Here is a 22,457-nt window from a genome sequence, read left to right on the forward strand (position 1 = left end):
AAAGTGTCTGCTTGCTGGCTGTCTCGTTTATTTAGCCAGTATCATCACCTCACTCGCCAAGAGAGAACGTATCCTACCACATCTCGCCAGCACTAGTACCCAATCTCCTAATCCCATTCCTCCGCCACCACCACTTAGAAAACACGACTTGTTGGCCCGTTATCACATCACCGCCACAACCCAGCTCGCTACTTTTTTAACGCTTCACAACTACCATACCAACTCACTCATCAAACACATACCGGCCACCAACCCACCGTTCCTTCATCATCCCGCGTAGATAGCCACCCTCACCACCCACTCATTTCATCTCGGCACTCATTGTTCTCTCCGTAGCGCCAAGCGTTGTTCCGCTGGAATGCAACAGTGTAGAATCCAACGTTTCGTTCCGCTCACAGTCCCTCAGAACTCTTCATCTGCACCTGCCTCCTCTCCTCACTGCCACTGGGGACGCACGTTCTCGTACCAAGACACACATACTCTGTCTTACACAAGAATCTACCTTGATAGCAGTCTGGCCTTTGTCTGTGTTCGTGTTCCGTCCGGATGAAAACTGGGAGGTATTGTAGCGTACTTTTCGAGATTAGATAAGGATTTCTGGCATGAGCGAATGAATACATAGTGTGTGATTGTAAGAAAGATATTCAGGGGGCTCGTGTGTGTGTGTGTGTGTATATATATATATATATATATATATATATATATATATATATATATATATATATATATATATATGTATATATGTATATATATATGTATATATATATGTATATATATATGTATATATATATATATATATATATATATATATATATATATATATATATATATATATATATATATATATATATATGTAGATAGATAGATATAGATAGAAGAGAGAGAAAGAGAGTCTCGTTTCTTCGTGTCCCTTCGATCTGAGGTGGTCTCGTATTAAGAGACAACCAGAGCGCCGAAAAGAGGACAGTCTCTCGAGGAGAAATTTATCTTTTAATACCCAATTAGCAATGATTCAGCTCAAAACCACTTCATGCCATTATCTCGAGAAATTATATTTTGCGAAAGATATGTAAGCTGTAGTAATACCCAGTTATCTTTCTCTGTCTTTTTTTTTTTTGGTCCTTCTTGTTGCCAAAATTGAAGACAGGAGCGAGAAACACGGTGACCATCTATGTAAGCCGTTCAGAAATACCTGCGGTGAATCAGACGCGTTGGAAAATTTCGTGACGACGGTAGAGCAGAAGACGATGATGGCTTCCTCGTAAGTGACTGTAGTTGTCGTCTGGAAAAAAAAAAAAACCTTATGGCATTTTTTTTTTTTTTGTGACTTCATTCTGCTCGGACTGAGCTGCTCTTCCTCCTTCTCCTTCTCCTCCTCCTCCTTCCCCTTCTCCTCCTCTTCCTTTTCCTCTTCCTCTTCCTCTTCCTCCTCTTCCTCCTCCTCCCCCTCTTCCTCCTCCTCCTCTTCCCCCTCCTCCTCCTCCCCCTCTTCCTCCTCCTCCTCCTCCTCCTCTTCCTCCTCCTCCTCCTCCTCCTCCTCCTCCTCCTCCTCCTCCTCCTCCTCCTCCTCCTCCTCCTCCTCCTCCTCCTCTTAGAATCGATTTATTCCATTTGTGATGTTACCACTCGGTACCATAAGAAAAGTTGACCGTGCCCAAAAGGTTAATTTGAAGTAAGTTTCCGTCCCGGTTTGCATTGCGGGTGTGAGGTGAGGCGGGTGTGAGGTGAGGGGGGTGTGAGGTGAGGCGGGTGTGAGGTGAGGCGGATGTGAGGTGAGGCGGGTGTGAGGTGAGGCGGGTGTGAGGTGGGGGATTGCGTTTGTGTTAGGGAATGAAATAAGGAGTGTGGGGGAGGTGTTGAGGAATGGACGCGTGTTGGCCAGAACGGGATTGACGGGACAAGATCCTTTGTTCTGCCCCAGTGCGTTTGGTTCTTTCCCCCTGCTAATCTCTCTCTCTCTCTCTCTCTCTCTCTCTCTCTCTCTCTCTCTCTCTCTCTCTCTCTCTCTCTCTCTCTCTCTCTCTCTGACACTTATCAGCCTCCCCTTATCATACCGTTTTCTTTCATATGATACAGTCACCACACCCCCTCCTCCGTACTCCCGTCATTCCCCAAGCATCTTCATCATTCCACTCGCCATCTCGCTCGCTGTGTCCTCGTCTCGCTCGCTGTGTCCTCGTCTCGCTCGCTGTGTCCTCGTCTCGCTCGCCTTGCCACCTCACCCTTTCCATCATACCAGCTTTTCATTATCCCATCACTCGACCGTCCCAGCATCACAGGGAGATCCCACCGACCGTCCCACATCCCCAGGGTGGGATGGACCCCCTGCGGGAGGCAGCGTGTTGACTACCGTAAAGGAAGGAAGGCAATAAATCAGGAGCTTCACCCGGACTCAGCGAGACTAGACTCCATAATGCTGTTCCAAGCGCTACCTCGTTACGCGAGAAACGGCGACCAAATACATAAAAGGAAGAAAATAGAGGGATATATATATATATATATATATATATATATATATATATATATATATATATATATATATATATATATATATATGTATATATATATATATATATATATATATATATATATATATATATATATATATATATATATATATATATATGTGTGTGTGTGTGTGTGTGTGTGTGTGTGTGTGTGTGTGTGTGTGTAGAAGACAAGGGAGAGGAGGGAATGAGAGGAGACGTAGCGAGAGTGAGTGAGGGAGGGAGGGAGTGAGCGAGGGAGGGAGGGAGGGAATGAAGAAGAACAGAGGAGAGTGTGGGAAATGACCAGGTGATGCTAAAGTGGCAGAGAGAGACTATCGTATGCGATGCAGCACCACCACCACCACCAGGAGGAGGAGCTGTAGCGGGAGGAGCACCAGCAGCGGGAGGACCACCAGTAGCGGGAGGAGCACCAGCAGCGGAAGGAGGAACACCAGCAGCGGGAGGAGCACCAGCAACGGGAGGAGGAGCACCAGCAGCGGGAGGAGCACCAGCAGCGGAAGGAGGAGCACCAGCAGCGGAAGGAGGAGCACCAGCAGCGGGAGGACCACCAGTAGCGGGAGGACCACCAGTAGCGGGAGGAGCACCAGCAACGGGAGGAGGAACACCAGCAGCGGGAGGAGGAACACCAGCAGCGGAAGGAGGAACACCAGCAGCGGGAGGAGGAGCACCAGCAGCGGAAGGAGGAACACCAGCAGCGGGAGGAGGAGCACCAGCAGCGGGAGGAGCACCAGCAGCGGGAGGACCACCAGCGGCAGGAGGAGGAGCACCAGCAGCGGGAGGAGGAGCACCAGCAGCGGGAGGAGGAACACCAGTAGCGGGAGGAGGAGCACCAGCAGCGGGAGGAGGAGCACCAGCAGCGGGAGGAGGAGCACCAGCAACGGAAGGAGGAACACCAGTAGCGGGAGGAGGAGCACCAGCAGCGGAAGAAGGAGCACCAGCAGCGGAAGGAGGAGCACCAGCAGCGGGAGGAGGAACAGCAACGGGAGGAGCAGGAACAGGAGCGGGAGGAGCAGCAGTGGTGGGGTATTTCATGGAAATTTCAGCAGCAGATTATTATTTCAGGAGCAGAGAATATCAACAGTGGGGAGGAGGAGGGGGGGAATATTATTATTTCAGGGACAGGAGATTTCGGCTGAGGAGAGAATTTCAGAGGCTGGGGGTTGAGGGACGGGGAAGGAATATTATTTCAAGACGAGAATTTAAAATAACGACGTAAATTAACGTCTTCATAAGTCTTCTGTAAGTATATAAGGAGTCCAATCTAACTATCTATTCCACCAACCCCCGCCCACCACCCCTCACTGAAAGTTCCGGGTCCCCTGAAGTTCCGTCACGTTCCCGGATCTCTCCGTTACGTTGCCGGATCTCTCTGTCACGTTCCCGGATCTCTCCGTTACGTTCCCGGATCTCTCCGTTACGTTCCCATATCACTCCGTTACGTTCCCGGATCTCTCCGTTACGTTCCCGGATCTCTCCGTTACGTTCCCGGATCTCTCCGTTACGTTGCCGGATCTCGTTCCTTTACTTGTCGAATTCCGGACTCCATTCCTCCTCCCACGTACCACCGAGCCAACATATATAGCAGGCTCGTAATTCCTCATGGTTGTAATTTATCTATTTATTCATTTATTTATTATTTATTTATTTGTGAGGGGGACTTATGTGATTTAGTTCTCAAATACTGGCTCTTCTTTTAAATAGTAATGTTTTTTTTAGTAGAAATAGATTTAATGTGTGTGTGTGTGTGTGTGTGTGTGTGTGTGTGTGTGTCTCTGCTTCTACGTTTACCTGTCTGGTTCTCAGTTTGACTGTGTCTGTCTCTCCATTTTTCCTCCTGTCTGTGTCGTTTGTCTGCTGTTTCCGTATCCACTTGGTTTCATATGTTTCTTTGTATATATATATATATATATATATATATATATATATATATATATATATATATATATATATATATATATATATGTATATATATATATATATATATATATATATATATATATATATATATATATATATATATATATATATATATATATATATATATATATATATACCCACGCCTCCCAACCATCGCCCAGCCTCGCCACCGTCAGCCCACTTGTCACAATCTCTCCTCAATCAAGTCAAGACACTGACGAAGCCTCACTTAGGGCTGTTGCCTCCTGAAAGTGCGGGAGATTTTCGTCAGGTTTAACACTGACGGTACCGGCCTGCTTTCCCACCTTCCCACTCCTTGCAGTCTTGTGTGTGTGTGTGTGTGTGTGTGTGTGTGTGTGTGTGTGTGTGTGTGTGTGTGGTAAGAACCTTTGATGCAAACAAGGTAACTCCATCCAGCACTGATCCTCGCTGGCCATTTCACGAATACACACTTGGCCACCGTCAGTGATATATATATATATATATATATATATATATATATATATATATATATATAGAGAGAGAGAGAGAGAGAGAGAGAGAGAGAGAGAGAGAGAGAGAGAGAGAGAGAGAGACTTTTAAAACCAAGAAGGACTAATGTGCGTACCACACACACACACACACACACACACACACACACACACACACACACACACACACATGTACGTCATGTAAGTCCACCATAGTGTGTCATAACCGAGATTTCTCCTGTGTTTCAGACATATCTTTAGGGGAGGCGTCACTGCAGGTCGGCCCGAGTGAGGAAGGTATGCCATCCATCGTTTCTCGTCTCGAGTTCCACATGCCCGCCGATATATATATATATATATATATATATATATATATATATATATATATATATATATATATATATATATATATATATATTCCTATGAGCCCACGGGGAAAATGAAACACGAAAAGTTCCCAAGTGCACTTTCGTGTAATAATCATATCATCAGGGGAGACACAAGAGAGAAATATGGCGTCCTAGCTTCGTCTCTTCGATATCAACTGACTGTTATATTTCTCTCTTGTGTCTCCCCTGATGATGTAATTATTACACGAAAGTGCACTTGGGAACTTTTCGTGTTTCATTTTCCCCGTGGACTCATAGGAATATATATTTATATATACATAAGTATAGGGTAAATAAGGTGAGTTTCCCCGGAATAAGATTTTATTGATGTTAAAGTTTATATGTATCACCTTTAGATTTAGAATTCTCTCTCTCTCTCTCTCTCTCTCTCTCTCTCTCTCTCTCTCTCTCTCTCTCTCTCTCTCTCTCTCTCTCTCTCTCTCTCTCCCCATTTTTTCACGCGCTCGCTGGTTCTCCCGTTAGCGAGGTAGCGCCAGGACACGAACGTAAAACCCGACCTCATTCTTTCGCATCCATCGTCTTCGGCGCCACCATTCTCTACCTCCCCAGAGAGGCGCGACGGACATGTATGTTTTCTGTCGGCCATTCCCGCGCGGTGGTATTATTGCACTTCGGAATTTCATCTGGCATCGGGAATGGTGCATGGAATGCGACGAGAAGAGGAGGAGGAGGAGGGGGAAAGGGCGAGGGAAGGAAAGACACTGTTCCTGCAACATCTCCCTACTGAAGGAGTTGTATTAGCATCATCTTAGACTGCGATTCTCTCTCTCTCTCTCTCTCTCTCTCTCTCTCTCTCTCTCTCTCTCTCTCTCTCTCTCTCTCTCTCTCTCTCTCTCTCTCTCTCTCCCAGACTGGTGATAATTGTTATCTCTAGCCACGTCATTCTACCGCCTTAGCTGCCTCGAGATGATAAAGAGTGACGAATACCCTACACATGCATCTATAACTCATGTGTGTGTGTATGTGTGTGTGAATGTGTGAGTGTGTGTGTGTGAATGTGAGTGTGTGTGTGAATGTGTGAGTGTGTGTGTGAATGTGTGTGTGTGTGAATGTGTTAGTGTGTGTGTGAATGTGTGAGTGTGTGTGTGTGAATGTGTGTGTGTGTGTGTGCGTGTGTCTACATTGCCACAGGTCCAGGCCGAGCAAGGGCGCAAGACATATGTTAGGCGGGTTTCCCGACGCACGGGGTGGTGGGGTGAGGTGGTGTGGGGGTGTTGTTTGTTTATCTCTGGAGTGCCGTTACCAATGGCGTGGTCGTTCGTTCACCGGGATTGGTGGTTTAAAGGGCGTCAAGCCCATCGATCGTCAAGGGTCATTGCGGCCGTCGCACCTGAAGTATAATCGACCGTCGGGGGAAGAAAAAAAAAGAGCTTAATTGGCTTTTGAAATGGTCATGATAATGCTATACCTACACTTGTTACCTTTAGGTACGATTTTGATAACTAATAAACATAGGTTGTTTTCTCTATGGTGAAGGCTCCAGCCATGGACCAGAGTCCACATCAAGGCCAGGACTTCATTGAAATATAGAGTGAATTACGAAACGGAAAAACAAAGAAAAGGGAAAGTAATTTAAACGACTTATTTTTGAGACAGTGAAACACCTCTCTTCTGAAACGTGCCAGGTCAATAGTTATTGGGAAAGACACGAGAAGGTAGAGAAGAGCTGTCAACATTATTTATAGCGAAAGTAGCAACGAACAGAAGAGTTGGAATTGCACAACGAAAAGAAACTTTTAATGTTTCAACGTGTTTACGTTTGCGGTTGTATATAAAGAAAATAAGATCACACTGTAGTGGAAATTCTCTTTGGTATGACCTCACACGTCATATGGCATACACCTCTACTACTACTACTACTCGTTAATCCTTCACCACCATCAACCTACTCTTCGTTTTCTCCCATTCCTTTCGATCTACGCTCCAGCTTTCCTCCCTCTCCTAACACTTTCTTTTCCCCTTCTCTCTCTCTCTCTCTCTCTCTCTCTCTCTCTCTCTCTCTCTCTCTCTCTCTCTCTCTCTCTCTCTCTCTCTCTCTCTCTCTCTCTCTCTCTTTCCGCCACCTGCACACTCCCTCCGACATCTTTAATTTCAATTCCTTTCCCCACACCTGAGCCCAACGGCTCCCAAACATTTCCCTTCCCTTACACACCTCTTCCTCAGGACTTCCACTCCAGTCAGTCACCCACTCCCTCTCCAGCACACCAATCCTCACATCCTCTCCACCCTCACCACTTCGAGGTGTTTCCTTTTTTTTTTTTCTCCACCTTGAACCCATGGCAACACCTCAGTGCCATATACGTACACTGCTGTCAGCATTTTAACACACCACGTCCTGTCGTAGGGTTGATATTATGTCGTTCTCTGGAGAAGAAGGAGAAGAAGAAGAAGAAGAAAGTGGATGTATTGCGTGTTCGCCATTTTCTGTTTGTTCTCTCAAACAATCGCCATTTCCTTCGTTCGCCTAAAAGGTAGTGAAGATGTGTTCGTTGATCCGACCTGTGAGGTTCAGGTCAGGAGACCTGTGGAGGTTAGAGCCTGATAGAATTGTGGTCTGTACCACCACCACTCTACTCTGACCTGACCTTCACGTGTTAGGTCAAAGGTCGGTGATGTCGGTGTAATAAGCATTGAGTGTGTAACAGCGAGGGTGTAATGAGAATGACCTTTGGCCTGATCCGTCAAGGTGCGTATTGATGATGCTAAGGGTGTTGTACTTGGAGCAGAGGAGGCGTGTTTTGAATGCGGCCCCCGCCTTCCAACCGACCATTGAGGATTAAGCCGAAGTCCTTTTTAAAGGGAATCCAGGACCGTTGAGGTCATGGTGAAGGATATGGCGGGTTTTCGGCAGGATCTTCCTCAGTGGGCGATCGTGATGATGTGAGACACCGCGGAGGAGGAAGAGACAGATTGCCTTCGCTTGCGAAAATGTTGGCGTTCCATAGATAACGCGTTCTTCACGACCCTCCGCCACCTCCCGTTTTCCGTCTAACATCCCCCGTCATTCTCATTTTCTTCCCTGATCGTACCTCATAAGCCCCTTTTCCTCGAATTTTTCCCCCTCATATCTCTTTTTGTTTCCCTAATGACTCCTTTCTTTCTTCCCCCCCCCCCCCTCCTCCTCCTCCTCCTCCTCCCTCCCTTCCAGGATCTTCGTAATATAATTTTTTTTCTCTCTCTCGCGTTCACTTTCCCAAAGAGGCTTATGTCGTCCGAATACCCTTCTACGATTTCCCTCTCTGGCCGACGTCACCAACACGACCAAAACTTTTTTCTGTCATCATTTTTGTCTCGCAAGGTGGGGGATAGAGGGTGGGGGGGGGGGGGGGGGGGTGCTGACACCCCCCCTTCCCCAAATGTTGACACCCCCTCCCCATTTTCTTTTCTCTCTTTTCTTCTTCTTCATGTAGTCTCTAGATCCCAAAAAAATTTTGGGAGTTTTCTTCAGTGGTTTTTTTTTTCGATGCAATTTTCAAACCATCCATCCCTCCACGTTCGGGTTGGCATCACTAGAACACTCTGAGGGAATCTATGGGAACAGCTCGTAGACTGGGCCTGTGGTGTTACAGGTCCCTTGTCGTCCCGGAAACGGACTTGTATGATGTGTTCTAGTCACAGACGCCGGGGGCAGACCTGCACTATGGTCAGCAGACTCACCACACACCTGCACTATGGTCAGCAGACTCACCACAGACCTGCACTGTGGTCAGCAGACTCACCACACACCTGCACTATGGTCAGCAGACTCACCACAGACCTGCACTGTGGTCAGCAGACTCACCACACACCTGCACTATGGTCAGCAGACTCACCACAGACCTGCACTATGGTCAGCAGACTCACCACAGACCTGCACTATGGTCAGCAGACTCACCACAGACCTGCACTATGGTCAGCAGACTCACCACACACCTGAACTATGGTCAGCAGACTCACCACAGACCTGCACTATGGTCAGCAGACTCACCACACACCTGCACTATGGTCAGCAGACTCACCACTAACCTACACTATGGTCAGCAGACTCACCGCACACCTGAACTTTGGTCAGCAGACTCACCACACACCTGGTCAGCTGTTCTTATCAACACCCTGAAAGTTAACCTAAACCAAATGCTCTTTTCTCCTCAAGGTGGGATGATCCTCCTTATAGGCTTTCTTGTCCTTTAATCTCCCTTCACTAGTCCCCCCCGCATGAAAGGCCTCTCTATTTATCTTTTTTTTTCTTTTTTTTACATGAATAACAAATGCGGTTCACACCGGCATGAACGGCCGGGCGGCCGACCAACGCAGGTAAACATTATCCCAAGCGAACTGGGTTCATCCCAGGCAGGCACTCTCATCTCTCGCTGGAAAATGAAAAAAAAGAAAAAAATTCTCCTACTCCTCCTGCTCCTCCTCCTCCTCCTCCTCCTCCTCCTCCTCCTCCTCATCCTTGTCATTTTTCGTCCTAATTGTTTCCTTTTCGTCCCTGCACAACGACGAACATAACATCGGAAAACAACAGAAACGCCACCAGTCGTCGTGTGTGTGTGTGTGTGTGTGTGTGTGTGTCGGGGTGGACTGCTGAAATCATGTACAAGGACGAGCAAACTATGTAGAGGCTGGGCTGCGGGTGTCTCTCTTTTCTCCCACCTCAATTTTTTTTTTTCCTTTTTTTTTCGAAATTTCTTCCTTCCCTTGCCGAAACTTTTCACCAGAAATTCCCTCCCTCCACCGCCCCCTTCCTTCCTTCCTTCCTTCCTTCTTCCTTCTTTCCTCCTCCTCCTCCTTCTTCTCTTCTTCCTCCTTCTTCTTCTTCCTACCCAGGGAGTATATTCCCCCTCCCCCCCTTCCCTCCGGCTTTAACAACATCTAACAACAGCTGACTTCACACCACAACCCAGCCGCCCTTTGGACAACCTACCAAACAAGTCCCTTAAAGTCCCCCCCACACACACACCTCTTTCGCTCATACTAACCCCCCCTTAAAAAAAAAATCCCCCTTTTCCCTCCCTCCTCTACGACACTTTTCTATGTTCTCCAATTTCATCCAGGTCCTGCCTGGCACGAACACTTCCCTCACAGAAACAAAGCGAGAAGAACAACAACAGGATGAGGAGTTGGATTCTCACTCGAAAGGTGAAAAGGATTTCGTTATATCAATTGGTTTTCTCTTCCCTTTTAACGCCACGAAGCGTTTATATTCGCCTGCGAACGCCGAGAGTCGGTTTCAGGAACGTTTTACTTTTTTTTTGAGATGTATACGTGATAAACCACAGTTTTATTTACCACATATTGACATAAAGGTAAATGTTTAAAAAAAGAAACAAGGCCCGTGACATGCAGAAAAAAAAAACAAAAAACGCGCTAATCTAACGTCGACATAGTGCTTGGTAAGAGTATAGATACCGCACTTTTCATCGGCAGTAAACACAGAGGTGTTTTTGTTTGTCCAATTCCCCCTTTTTTTGAACGGGAATTTAGTCGCCCATGGCAACAACAAACGCTCCCGAAAGCCACTGCCAGTTTAGTTGGTCGGGCTATTATAGCCTAAAGCCAGCGAAAAGAGTTTGATTCCGTTGTGTGAAGTGGGTATATATATATATATTTATTTATATACATATATATATTTTCCCCCCCCTCGTTGAAGCGAACGAACACCGCGATGGAAATATGCTTCCCGTTAAAGGCATGTGGTTGGCGGTGCGCATGCGAGGATCTCGCCCGCCCGCGCGCTCTCCCATCTCCTCCTCCTCTTCCTCCTCCTCCTCCTCTGGGCTGGAGGTGAGTGAGAGTGAGTGACGTCCAGGATTAAACGAGGTGGTGTTATCATCCAATAAGGGACGGTTACCCAGAGTGACTCACCTCTCGTCCGAGGATGCGCAGCGGATGATAATAAAGAACCTAGCCACTCGAAGGTGACTCCACACCCAAACCCAGCCTCTCCTACAAGACCTGCGTTCTGTCTTTGGCTTGGGAATATCCTAGCTAGGTTAGTTTCGTTCAGGTCAGACTAGCCTAACTTTACTGGCGTATGTTAGAACATAGGCGGCCCAGTGGACCAGGCGGTATTAATCCAACGTCCTCGGACCTTTCGCTGTTCCTTAAGTTGTTTTAAGTTGTTGGTTGTTAAGCGTCGGTGGTTATCACTTGGGATTAAACGACCGGTCGCTTGCTGAGTGTTGTGTCCTGAAGAGAATGATAAGTAGGACCCGTCTTAACACTATACATAAGTAGGACCCGTCTTAACACTATACATAAGTAGGACCCGTCTTAACACTATACATAAGTAGGACCCGTCTTAACACTATACATAAGTAGGACCCGTCTTAACACTATACATAAGTAGGACCCGTCTTAACACTATACATAAGTTGGTGGTTTAAGTAGTTCTCAACATGTTGTTGGTGGGTCAGTAGAGCTAAATTCAGATCATTCAACGTGCGAGGGTCGTTAAGGCCCCGTTGTTAGTCGTCAAGGTGAATCTACCAACCACGTTGATGTAGAAAGCAGGTGGTGGGTTGGTTGTCTTCTTAGTGAAGATAACGTTATACCATAATGGGTTATTTGGAATGTTGGTGTCATTTCATCAGCTTTATACCGAACTATCGAAAGACCTTGAATAACCTGAAAGTGTTCAAGATAATTCTATGACAGTACCCACTATCATTGCGTATATATCTATCTATCTATCTATCTATCTATCTATATATATATATATATATATATATATATATATATATATATATATATATATATATATTGGAAAGGATCATGATTTTGATGTGTGTGTGTGTGTGTGTGTGTGTGTGTGTGTGTGTGTGTGTGTGTGTATTTAAGAGCTTGTATGCTGATTGGAGGAAAATAATTCTGGGACTTGAAAAATTTGGGTAGGGGGTTTTGTTGAGGAAGACAAAGCTAGACGGCTAAAACCCATATTATAGCGTTACATTTAAAAAGTTTTATACATCTGGTCTCTCGCCTGCAGTGACAGCGTCGTTTGATGCGATGAAAGGGGGGAGCTCACGCAGGCGTGTATTTCGACACCATAGGGGTAAAAGACGCCTAAATAATTACATAGTTTGCCCCTCCTCCCCTCCTCATCGCTTGCCAACTGAAAACGGGTTATAATGAGAGACAAGGCTCCTTGCTGACCCCGACCAAACCTGGCGAAACTGATAGCAAACTCTCTCTCCTCCCCACCCAACACACAATCTCGAAATTCCTGGCGCTCATGACGCGGGTGCATACGAACGAACTTTGCCGAGGTAAAACCCCGGATGAGATTAAGTTAAGGGGGGGGGGGGGGGTGAATAGCAAGGGGAAAAAAAAGGAGGGGGTTGGTGGCGGCGGAAGAGGAGCAGCAGAAGGAGGAGGGGGATGGTCTGTTCTTTGTTTGTTTTATAGAGTTATACAGGCTTTTCGATTAGTTGACAGACAAATGTGTGTGGGTATGAGAGAGAGAGAGAGAGAGAGAGAGAGAGAGAGAGAGAGAGAGAGAGAGAGAGAGAGAGAAGGGGTAGAATGAGCATGTATTATATGATATATTACACATGTTCTTATATATACACGAACAGATTTTGCACAGTGCGTGTGGATATGGGACAGAGAATAAAGGATAGATATGTACTCGTCAACTCCGCTATATATATATATATATATATATATATATATATATATATATATATATATATATATATTTTTTTTTTTTTTTTTTTTTTTTTTTTTTTATACTTTGTCGCTGTCTCCCGCGTTTGCGAGGTAGCGCAAGGAAACAGACGAAAGAAATGGCCCAACCCCCCCCATACACATGTACATACACACGTCCACACACGCAAATATACATACCTACACAGCTTTCCATGGTTTACCCCAGACGCTTCACACGCCCTGATTCAATCCACTGACAGCACGTCAACCCCTGTATACCACATCGCTCCAATTCACTCTATTCCTTGCCCTCCTTTCACCCTCCTGCATGTTCAGGCCCCGATCACACAAAATCCTTTTCACTCCATCTCTCCACCTCCAATTTGGTCTCCCTCTTCTCCTCGTTCCCTCCACCTCCGACACATATATCCTCTTGGTCAATCTTTCCTCACTCATTCTCTCCATGTGCCCAAACCATTTCAAAACACCCTCTTCTGCTCTCTCAACCACGCTCTTTTTATTTCCACACATCTCTCTTACCCTTACGTTACTTACTCGATCAAACCACCTCACACCACACATTGTCCTCAAACATCTCATTTCCAGCACATCCATCCTCCTGCGCACAACTCTATCCACAGCCCACGCCTCGCAACCATACAACATTGTTGGAACTACTATTCCTTCAAACATACCCATTTTTGCTTTCCGGGATAATGTTCTCGACTTCCACACATTTTTCAAGGCTCCCAAAATTTTCGCCCCCTCCCCCACCCTATGATCCACTTCCGCTTCCATGGTTCCATCCGCTGACAGATCCACTCCCAGATATCTAAAACACTTCACTTCCTCCAGCCTCTCACCATATATATATATATATATATATATATATATATATATATATATATATATATATATATATATATATATATATATATCGCCAAGCGAGTGAATTAAATGTATAATAAGTGTCAGCATTGCCGGAAAAAGAACAGTATTGTATAATGTGAAAATTAGTTCCATCATATGCGCCCATGATAAAGTTACTGTTCGCCTGAGTTGTTTGCAACATTGATACGCTGAATGTAAATTAGATATGCTGTAATCCAGCTGCTGGTCCAAAGCACACGTGTTTCAGTTTAATGTTCCTCTTTATACATTATTATCATCCCTGGGGATAGGGGAGAAAGAATACATCCCCCGTATTCCTTGCGTATCGTAGAAGGCGACTAAAAGGGGAGGGAGCTGGCGGGAGGCTGGAAATCCTCCCCTCTCATTTTGTATTTTCTACAAAGAAGAAGCAGAGAAGGGGGCCAAGTGAGGATATGCCCTCTTAAGGCTCAGTCCTCTTTTATTAACGCTACATCGCTAACGCAGGGGAAATGGCGAATATCTATGATATATATATATATATATATATATATATATATATATATATATATATATATATATATATATATATATATATATAACGATGACTGGCATCAAGTAAAAACTCTAAAAATCATTGAAGTTTTAAAAAGGTGAAACTTCCACAGTAGAAAACACTTTGTGTTAAGGCCTTTCCACTAAATTCTTTTTTCTTTTTTCCATTCTCTTTACGTGTGGACGCTCCAGTTTGCAATAACCCAGAGTATTAAGGTAATAGAAACTGTCTCGCCCTAGTGAAATAGAGACAAAGGTACACTGTTATATTTCTGACATTATACGAGGTGTTGTCTCTCCCTCCCCCCACACTCGATTCGACTTGTTTTCGATCCTGTTGACGAAAAAAGGACTTGCAACTCAACCCAGCATGGCTGTTACTTCACCCAGTTAATCTTCATCACTGAACCAAAGGAGATGACATTACAAATGGGATCCTGTTTTTTTTTTTTTGCGTGAATGGAGAACGGGTCGAGGGTTCCCAACCCAGAGGCATCATATATATTTGCAAGCCACCCGCTCCGTGAGACTCAATGTTGATCGTTGTGTCTTCAGTGGTTCTTCACACATGATGGAACTATGACAACTCTTAGCACTGTTCTGGGGGAGGATTTGCTTAGTGGGGTCGTGACTTCCAAAGGGCCAGCAACACAGAAGGATTTGGTCTACATGAATACATATGTTTTGAGGCCAGACGAATTGTGTACTTCCAGATATTCATTTACGATTACTAGATGAATGAGTTACCACACAAGGGGGGGAGAGAGAGGAGATCAGGTTCTGATCTATATAAATATATGTTTGAGGTCAGACGAACTGTACTTCCAGGCAATCATTTAGGATTATTAGATCAATAAACGAGTAATTTTAATCACAAGAGGGGAAAGAGGAGATCAGAGGACTTGTAGTGGGGGGGTTCGTGCCAAGCTCATGTCCTGAAGAATATCTAACGCGATCAACAACATATAAGAAGAACAACAACGCGAAATCATTGAGGTAAATTCACAACATCAACAAGCCATTATAAACAACACCAGGCAGACCCGAGCAGGCAGGCCAGAGCTACCTGGCGAACCGTACAGGGAAAACAAAAGAGAAACAAGGTTTCGCCAAGATGAGAAAGATATTCTGTTCGGTAGAATTTCCCGGTGGATTAAGCGTTGGTGAGGACGTACGCTGGCTGATTCCTCTCGCTCTGTCATTGACGCTGAGTGGCTCACACTGGGGGCCAGCAGGCAAGTCGTGCATACGTTTGCCTTACCATCACTAGATCTGTCGACGCTCTCTCATTGTGAGGGATCGACGGATGGGTCTCCGCGTCGAACAGACATTTTTTTTTTGTGGCCAACATCGCCGCGGCGTGTTACAAAAAAAAAAAAAACAGCAACAACAATAACAACACAGCTTTGTAGTTCGACGTGCGCCTGAGTCATCACCACGATTCGACGCGAAGGGGTTTGGGGGGACGTAAATCATTTCCAGTTCCGTCGACGGCGAAGATATATTTCGTAGAAATGAGTCGTCCACACATGACTGCCGGCGCCAAGGTCAGGGATGGAGGTCACCAGCCTCCTGACCTTACCCCTTCGAGAACCAGTTGTACGTTCCTTCAGTTTAAAGAGAACTTTTTGGTGCCTTATTGACCTGAAAAGGTTATATGTAGGTCCAGGTTGGCGGCGTTCAGAGCTATAGACATCTCTCTTGATTGCCGACTGGAGGGAAGTGTTTCAGGCGCTCAGTAGTGTGTGTGTGTGTGTGTGTGTGTGTGTGTGTGTTTGTGTGTGTGTGTGTGTGTGTGTGTGTGTGTGTGTGTGTGTGTGTGTGTGTGACAGTGTTTGTGTGTGTGTGTGTGTGTGTGTGTGTGTGTGTTTAGCTCGGATGATCGTCAGGGGTTTCGAGGGGCACCGTGAGGCTATATAGAGATTATCGAGGAAAGGAAACAAAAAAAAAAAAGAAAAAAGTCAGATCTAAAACTTAAAACCCAGCTTCTCCATTGCCAGTGTGTACATGATGTGTACGAGCAGGATTCATAACAGATTAAAACACATTCTCCAGTGGGTGGGCTACTACCGCGGTAATTTTACCTGGTTAATTGCAGTTAACGACGGAGACTATTGGGTTTACTTCAAAGGCAGAGAGAGAGAGAGAGAGAGAGAGAGAGAGAGAGAGAGAGAGAGAGAGAGAGAGAGAGTGTGTGTGTGTGTGTGTGTGTGTGTGATCCAGCACTCCCACGAGATATCACTCGGTTAGTTTGACCGTATACGAACGCCATGGCCGTTTTTGCTCTTGAACAGAGATAAGAATATTCGTTCCAAGGGACAACTTAAAAGGGAATGAAAAAGATGGAAATATTAATTATTATAATTAGAAACTGCATACGCTTGGGTAACTAGGATGAAACTGGGCTGCACCCCTATCGTACACAATGTTGATGTTGAATACCATTCTCTTACCTCGTAATACTGAAGACTTGCCGTAGTTTATATGAGAATGTACGTTCATTACGTATTCTACGAACGTCGCATACGGGTATCTTAATTCACTCATCATTGATGATTTGATAAGACATTGCTCGGTCAATTCCATACCCAGTCGCAGAGGAAAAAAAAAAGGGGTCAGGAGACACATATTAAATTCATCGAGTTTAAAGGCATTTTTGTATGCATGATGCCAGCGCGTCGGAACCAGCTGTTCCCGGAACTGTATCATACAACGCTCGAGGTGTTGTTATGTAGTTTGTCTTTTGAAGGGGGAGGGGAGGGGAGGAGGAGAGGGGGAATTTGTTTCAGCCAAAGTTGAGTTGTCGTGGTATAACACGCAACAACACATTCATTCCGTGTGTTCAGGGAATAACAGTTTGGAGGGAGTTAAGCCAACATCATATAGTCACAACCGGTGGTATGTTATGGTGAAAAACTCTTTAGAGTTTTAACCACAATATGAAGAGTAGTTGTACTTCCTGTTGGGGGGGCCTGTCCCTTTGGAAAGTAGTGTGATACAATCTTCAGCCATGCTTTGACCTGACCCTTATTGGTGAGGTCAAAGGCTGTCTTCACTTTATCCCTTGAATCCTCCTGCCCTTGACTTGACCCTTACGGGTTAGGTCAAAGGCCTTATTCAGTTCACCCTCATCCTTACAAAGCTATTACTTCACACTCACCCACCCTCTCTCTCTCTCTCTCTCTCTCTCTCTCTCTCTCTCTCTCTCTCTCTCTCTCTCTCTCTCTCTCTCGCGAGATACCACTCACCTTTGGTACAAATCAAAGGCCAACAAGGTCACTAACAATTCCAGTCATCCTTGGTTGAGTTGTAAACATCTCTCTGTTGCTATCCGTGTGGTGTGCGGTCTGACATTCCGTTTTCGTCGAGAAGACAGTTTTTCTTTTATGATAGCTGTTAATTGTGTGTATAAGGAAGGTAGTAATAATCAAAATGTTCTTCTCACTGGTTTAATCTTTATCTGTCTGTATGTTGATGAAGGTTGTGTGTGTTTGTGTGTTGTGTGTGTGTGTGTGTGTGTGTGTGTGTGTGTGTGTGTGTGTGTGTGTGTGTGTTGGAAAGAGGTTTGATAAGAAGATTGTGAGGTGTAGTGTGATGAAGATATGGTATTGTGAAGATGTTGATGTAGTGAAGAAGAGTCAAGTAAATCTAGCTTTATATATATATATATATATATATATATATATATATATATATATATATATATATATATATATATATATATATATATATATATATATATATATATATAAGTAAAGTATCCATCTCACGTCCAAACTGTATGAGTTCCAGCCACTTCCAGTGAGTGCCCTGCAACAGACAACGTCACAACACGTTAATCGTCCACCATAAATTTATGCGTGGGACAAAATGCACTTAAACATGCACGGCGGACACTGCATCGCAAAGTTGTGGTAAACGACTGAGTTATGGCGGTCCTTGTTACTAGCTCCGTGGCACATCGATGTGTGTGTGTGTGTGAGAGAGAGAGAGAGAGAGATAGAGACTATATGTAATCACTTATTTGTGGCCGGCAACGGATGTGTTTGTGTGTCAGAAAATGGAAAGACAGCGACGTAAGCCATGGGTGAAGGGGGAACTTGACAGCTACTGTAGCGCTTTTATCCACCTTGAGCAACGCGTGAAGACCATGGAAATACGACAGTACGACCCCCGGAACGCCATTTTTACCCAAGGGGTCGTACCATCGTGCTCAAGGGGTCGTACGGTCCTGCTCAAGGGGTCGTACCATCCTACTCAAGGGGGGTCGTACCTCCCTGCTCAGGGGGTCGTACCATCGTACTCAAGGGGTCGCCGTACCGACGTGCCCGTGGCGAGGACGGAGTGAGACGTTCCCAGTCACCACCACATCCAATCAACGTAAAATCAATTCAAAACTCATCTTGCCCCTCCGTAGCCTAATGGCACGGCCCGTTTGGCTATGTCTTGATTGGAATACTCTCGCTGACTTTTGATATATTCATTTTCCTTATTGATTCGCTCACTGCCTGCACATCAACCAGCGGAGTGTATACATATATTCTTTCTTTTTCTTACTATTCGCCATTTCCCGTGTTAGCGAGGTAGCGTTAAGAACAGAGGACTGAGCCTTTGAGGGAATATCCTCACTTGGCCCCCTCCTCTCTGTTCCTTCTGTAGGAAAACTAAAAACGAGAGGGGAGGATTTCCAGCCCCCCCACTCCCTTCCCTTTTAGTCGCCTTCTACGACACGCAGGGAATACGTGGGAAGTATTCTTTCTCCCCTATCCCCAGGGATGATATATATATATATATATATATATATATATATATATATATATATATATATATTTCATGTTTTATCAGATGAATTAGAAATGCATATACTGAGAGGTGCGCTGCATGCACAGTCACTCACGAATCAAATGACAGAGTATTCACAAAAAAGGAAAAAAATATATATATATTCAACAAACACTACATTCGCTCTGCTCCTTTTTAAGTTAAGCTCCTCGTATACGACCATTCTTCTCGTTGGCTCTTATTGTAAAACGTCCCTGCTGGACTTGCAACGTTTCTTTCTTTTTCATGGAATGAATAAGTTAAAAAAAAAAAAAAGGAAGAAGAAGAATACTTTACGTTGTTTTAGAATATCATCATCAAAGCGTAAAAAGAACTCACGACCTCGCCTAAGGTTGGCAGCCTCGTGTCTGTAACAGCAACTGCCTCGCGTACGTACGTACCTTGCCAACAAGACGGCGTAGCTAGCCACACACACACACACCCCACTCTCTCTCTCTCTCTCTCTCTCTCTCTCTCTCTCTCTCTCTCTCTCTCTCTCTCTCTCTCTCTCTTACATGCATGCAGACTTACGCGCATGTAAGATAGAGTTTTTTTCCTTTTTTTTCTTTTCTACGACCACTTATAGCATGTTGGAGAGAGAAAAAAAAGAGATCTCTCTCTCACACATGCATACATTCGTTTGTAGACTAATCGAAGTGCTTTTAAGTTAGGAGAATAGTGCTATGAACGAACGATGGTATTTTTAAGTTAAGAGAATAGTGCTATGAACGAACGATGGTAATTTTAAGTTAAGAGAATGGTGCTATGATCGTACGATGGTAATTTTAAGTTAGGAGAATAGTGCTATGATCGTACGATGGTAATTTTAAGTTAGGAGAATAGTGCTATGAACGAACGATGGTAATTCTAATTCCCCAGATGGACTGTCCTGTTCCTCCTCCACTGCCTTCCCTACCTATCACTTTTACTTCACTCTGGTTTTAAGTCAGTGTCGTGATGCTGTAGTGGAAGACATTTACGCAAGTGTTCTGGTCATTTGATACAGATGATGACAGAAGTCTTTCTTTTTAGCTAGGATACCAGCCAGCGGGATCCATATGTATCTTCAGCAGGAGACGTTTTATTACCGTACAGGATAGATAAATAGATAGAATAGAATAGATAGATAGATCGTGACAGAAAACGAACCATGGGTTAAGTCTTACACAAGACGCGAACGTGTATTGCCCAGTGTGTCTCCACAACCAGAGAAACAAGTCGTCACAACACACGAGACACAGTGCCAGCCAGGCAAAAAAAAAAAAAAAAAAAAGAATTGTGACGATTCTAAAAGCAATATTAACAAATTTCGAGCTTTTGTTTTTCACAATGCTCTCTCACACCGTTTTCTTGAGACTCTTGATCAAGCACTTTACCCCTTAACAACTTTCTGAAATGTCTCTTCCCAGACCCATCGTTCACCGAGACTCGCCCCTCCACTCAACATGCATATTTACATAACATTTGTGTACAGCTCCCTGGATATGAGATGAGGATTTGCGTTTTCTTTTGTGTGTGTGTGTGTGTGTGTGTGTGTGTGTCTTGATCAAATGCAGCGTTGTTGTTGTTGTTGTTGTTGCAATTGGCCACAGGTAAGAGTATTTGACAAAGGGACAGAGTAGGACGTTAAAGTAAAAAGGAGGAACAGAAGACTTCGAAAGGCCATGAAGGAGATTTGGAGGGGGTAACAGAAAACAGGTAGCGCCACACACACATACACACACACACACACACACACACACACACACACACACACACACACACACACACACACACACACACACACACCGTCCACTCAGGTGATACTGTGTTAATCCATTTTTTTTTTCCCTATGCACAATAATCATTCAGCTTTTACAAATAATGGACCAAGTAACATACTCTTCATGTAGCCTATATTCATTTAATATATACTATGATTTTTTTTTTTTTAGTACTCTCACCACTGTTTCCAAGTCGATCATTCTATGGAGCATCCGACGTGAAAATTTTTTTTGGGGGAGGGGCCAATTAACATTAGAAATTTTGATGTAGGCGAGTTTGGGTGTGACTCCAGGCCGTCTGATATATGATCAAATTTTTGTTCTTCATTCATTGTTCTTTTGGCTCGTTCTTCCGTTCTGAAGCACGAGATATAGAGTTCCAGTTTTCGCATAAGCAAAGGAAAATCACTCCGGCTCTTGTGATTGTAATTTTGAAATGAGTCCCGGATTGCCACCCCGAAGCCAATAGGCCATTAATTCCGATAACATTTTCATTTTAATTCCGCTGCAGTGTGTTACATAATGAACTTTTTAGATTTAAAGTATATGCACCAGTGGTGATGCTCCTCCCTCCAAGAGAGCTCTCTCTCTCTCTCTCTCTCTCTCTCTCTCTCTCTCTCTCTCTCTCTCTCTCTCTCTCTCTCTCTCTCTCTCTCTCTCCCCTAAAGTCACTTGCAACGTGCGTAATTGTTACGTCAGGAACAAATGGCAGTGTCGCATGCTTGTCGTATGTCCCCGGAAAGGAAATAAACACACACACACACACACACACACACACACACACACACACACACACACACACACACACACACACACACACACACACACACACACGGATTATAACGTAATGAGGTGCATTTAAGAATTACATATTGAGCCAAAAAATACACGTAAGCAACTTATCTATTCGTACGACCAAGGATCACCATTAGGTTATCCTGGTGAGGACACTCGACCAGAGATACGTCAGAGGAGCGGCCTCGGTCGGAAGTGCCATCAATGCCGTTCTCAGAAAACGTCATTTAACATCTCAGGTACGACGACGTGCGTTCGCAAGCCATGAAAGAAAAATAAAAAAAAAAAGAGGGAGAGATTTTGCTGCTGCTGTTGTGTAGCAGGCTCGACATTCACTCGACAGTGCTCGAACCCAGGGATTTAGAGAGAGTACTCCAAACTTAGCCCCATCAGATAAAGCTGGACCATCTTGCTTCCAGTTGATGCCAGACTCTCTCTCGCGGGGCGGGGCGGGGCGGGGCGGTGCGGGGCGGGGCGGGGGTCCTCCATATATAAATGAGCGACTTTAGTGATGGCATTTAAAGATGTCGTTTTGAGATGCTAGTGTGTGTGTGTGTGTGTGGGTTGTTTTGTGAGTTACTATGCTCGTGGATAGTTCAAGAGATGGTATGGAGCACCAGAATTACTTCGCTGCTCTAGAAGTGAGACACGCGAGATTCTACACACAAGAGACAGTTTTCCCCAGTTCTTCATAAGGTGAACGTTCTTAAATCT

The 22,457-nt window shown here is 44.8% G+C and overlaps 1 protein-coding gene across 1 annotated transcript in view; it reads left to right on the top strand.

Moving 5' to 3' along the window:
• The window catches only part of LOC139754080 (agrin-like), a 292,522-nt gene that overhangs the window by 139,886 nt on the left and 130,179 nt on the right, over positions 1 to 22,457 (top strand). The window contains exon 3 of the mRNA XM_071671130.1: positions 5,147 to 5,194. Coding sequence (XP_071527231.1) covers positions 5,147 to 5,194 — 48 coding nt within the window. The remainder of the gene's footprint in view (positions 1 to 5,146; positions 5,195 to 22,457) is intronic.

Source organism: Panulirus ornatus, chromosome 16, assembly GCF_036320965.1.
Source record: "Panulirus ornatus isolate Po-2019 chromosome 16, ASM3632096v1, whole genome shotgun sequence".
Lineage (NCBI taxonomy): Eukaryota > Metazoa > Arthropoda > Malacostraca > Decapoda > Palinuridae > Panulirus > Panulirus ornatus.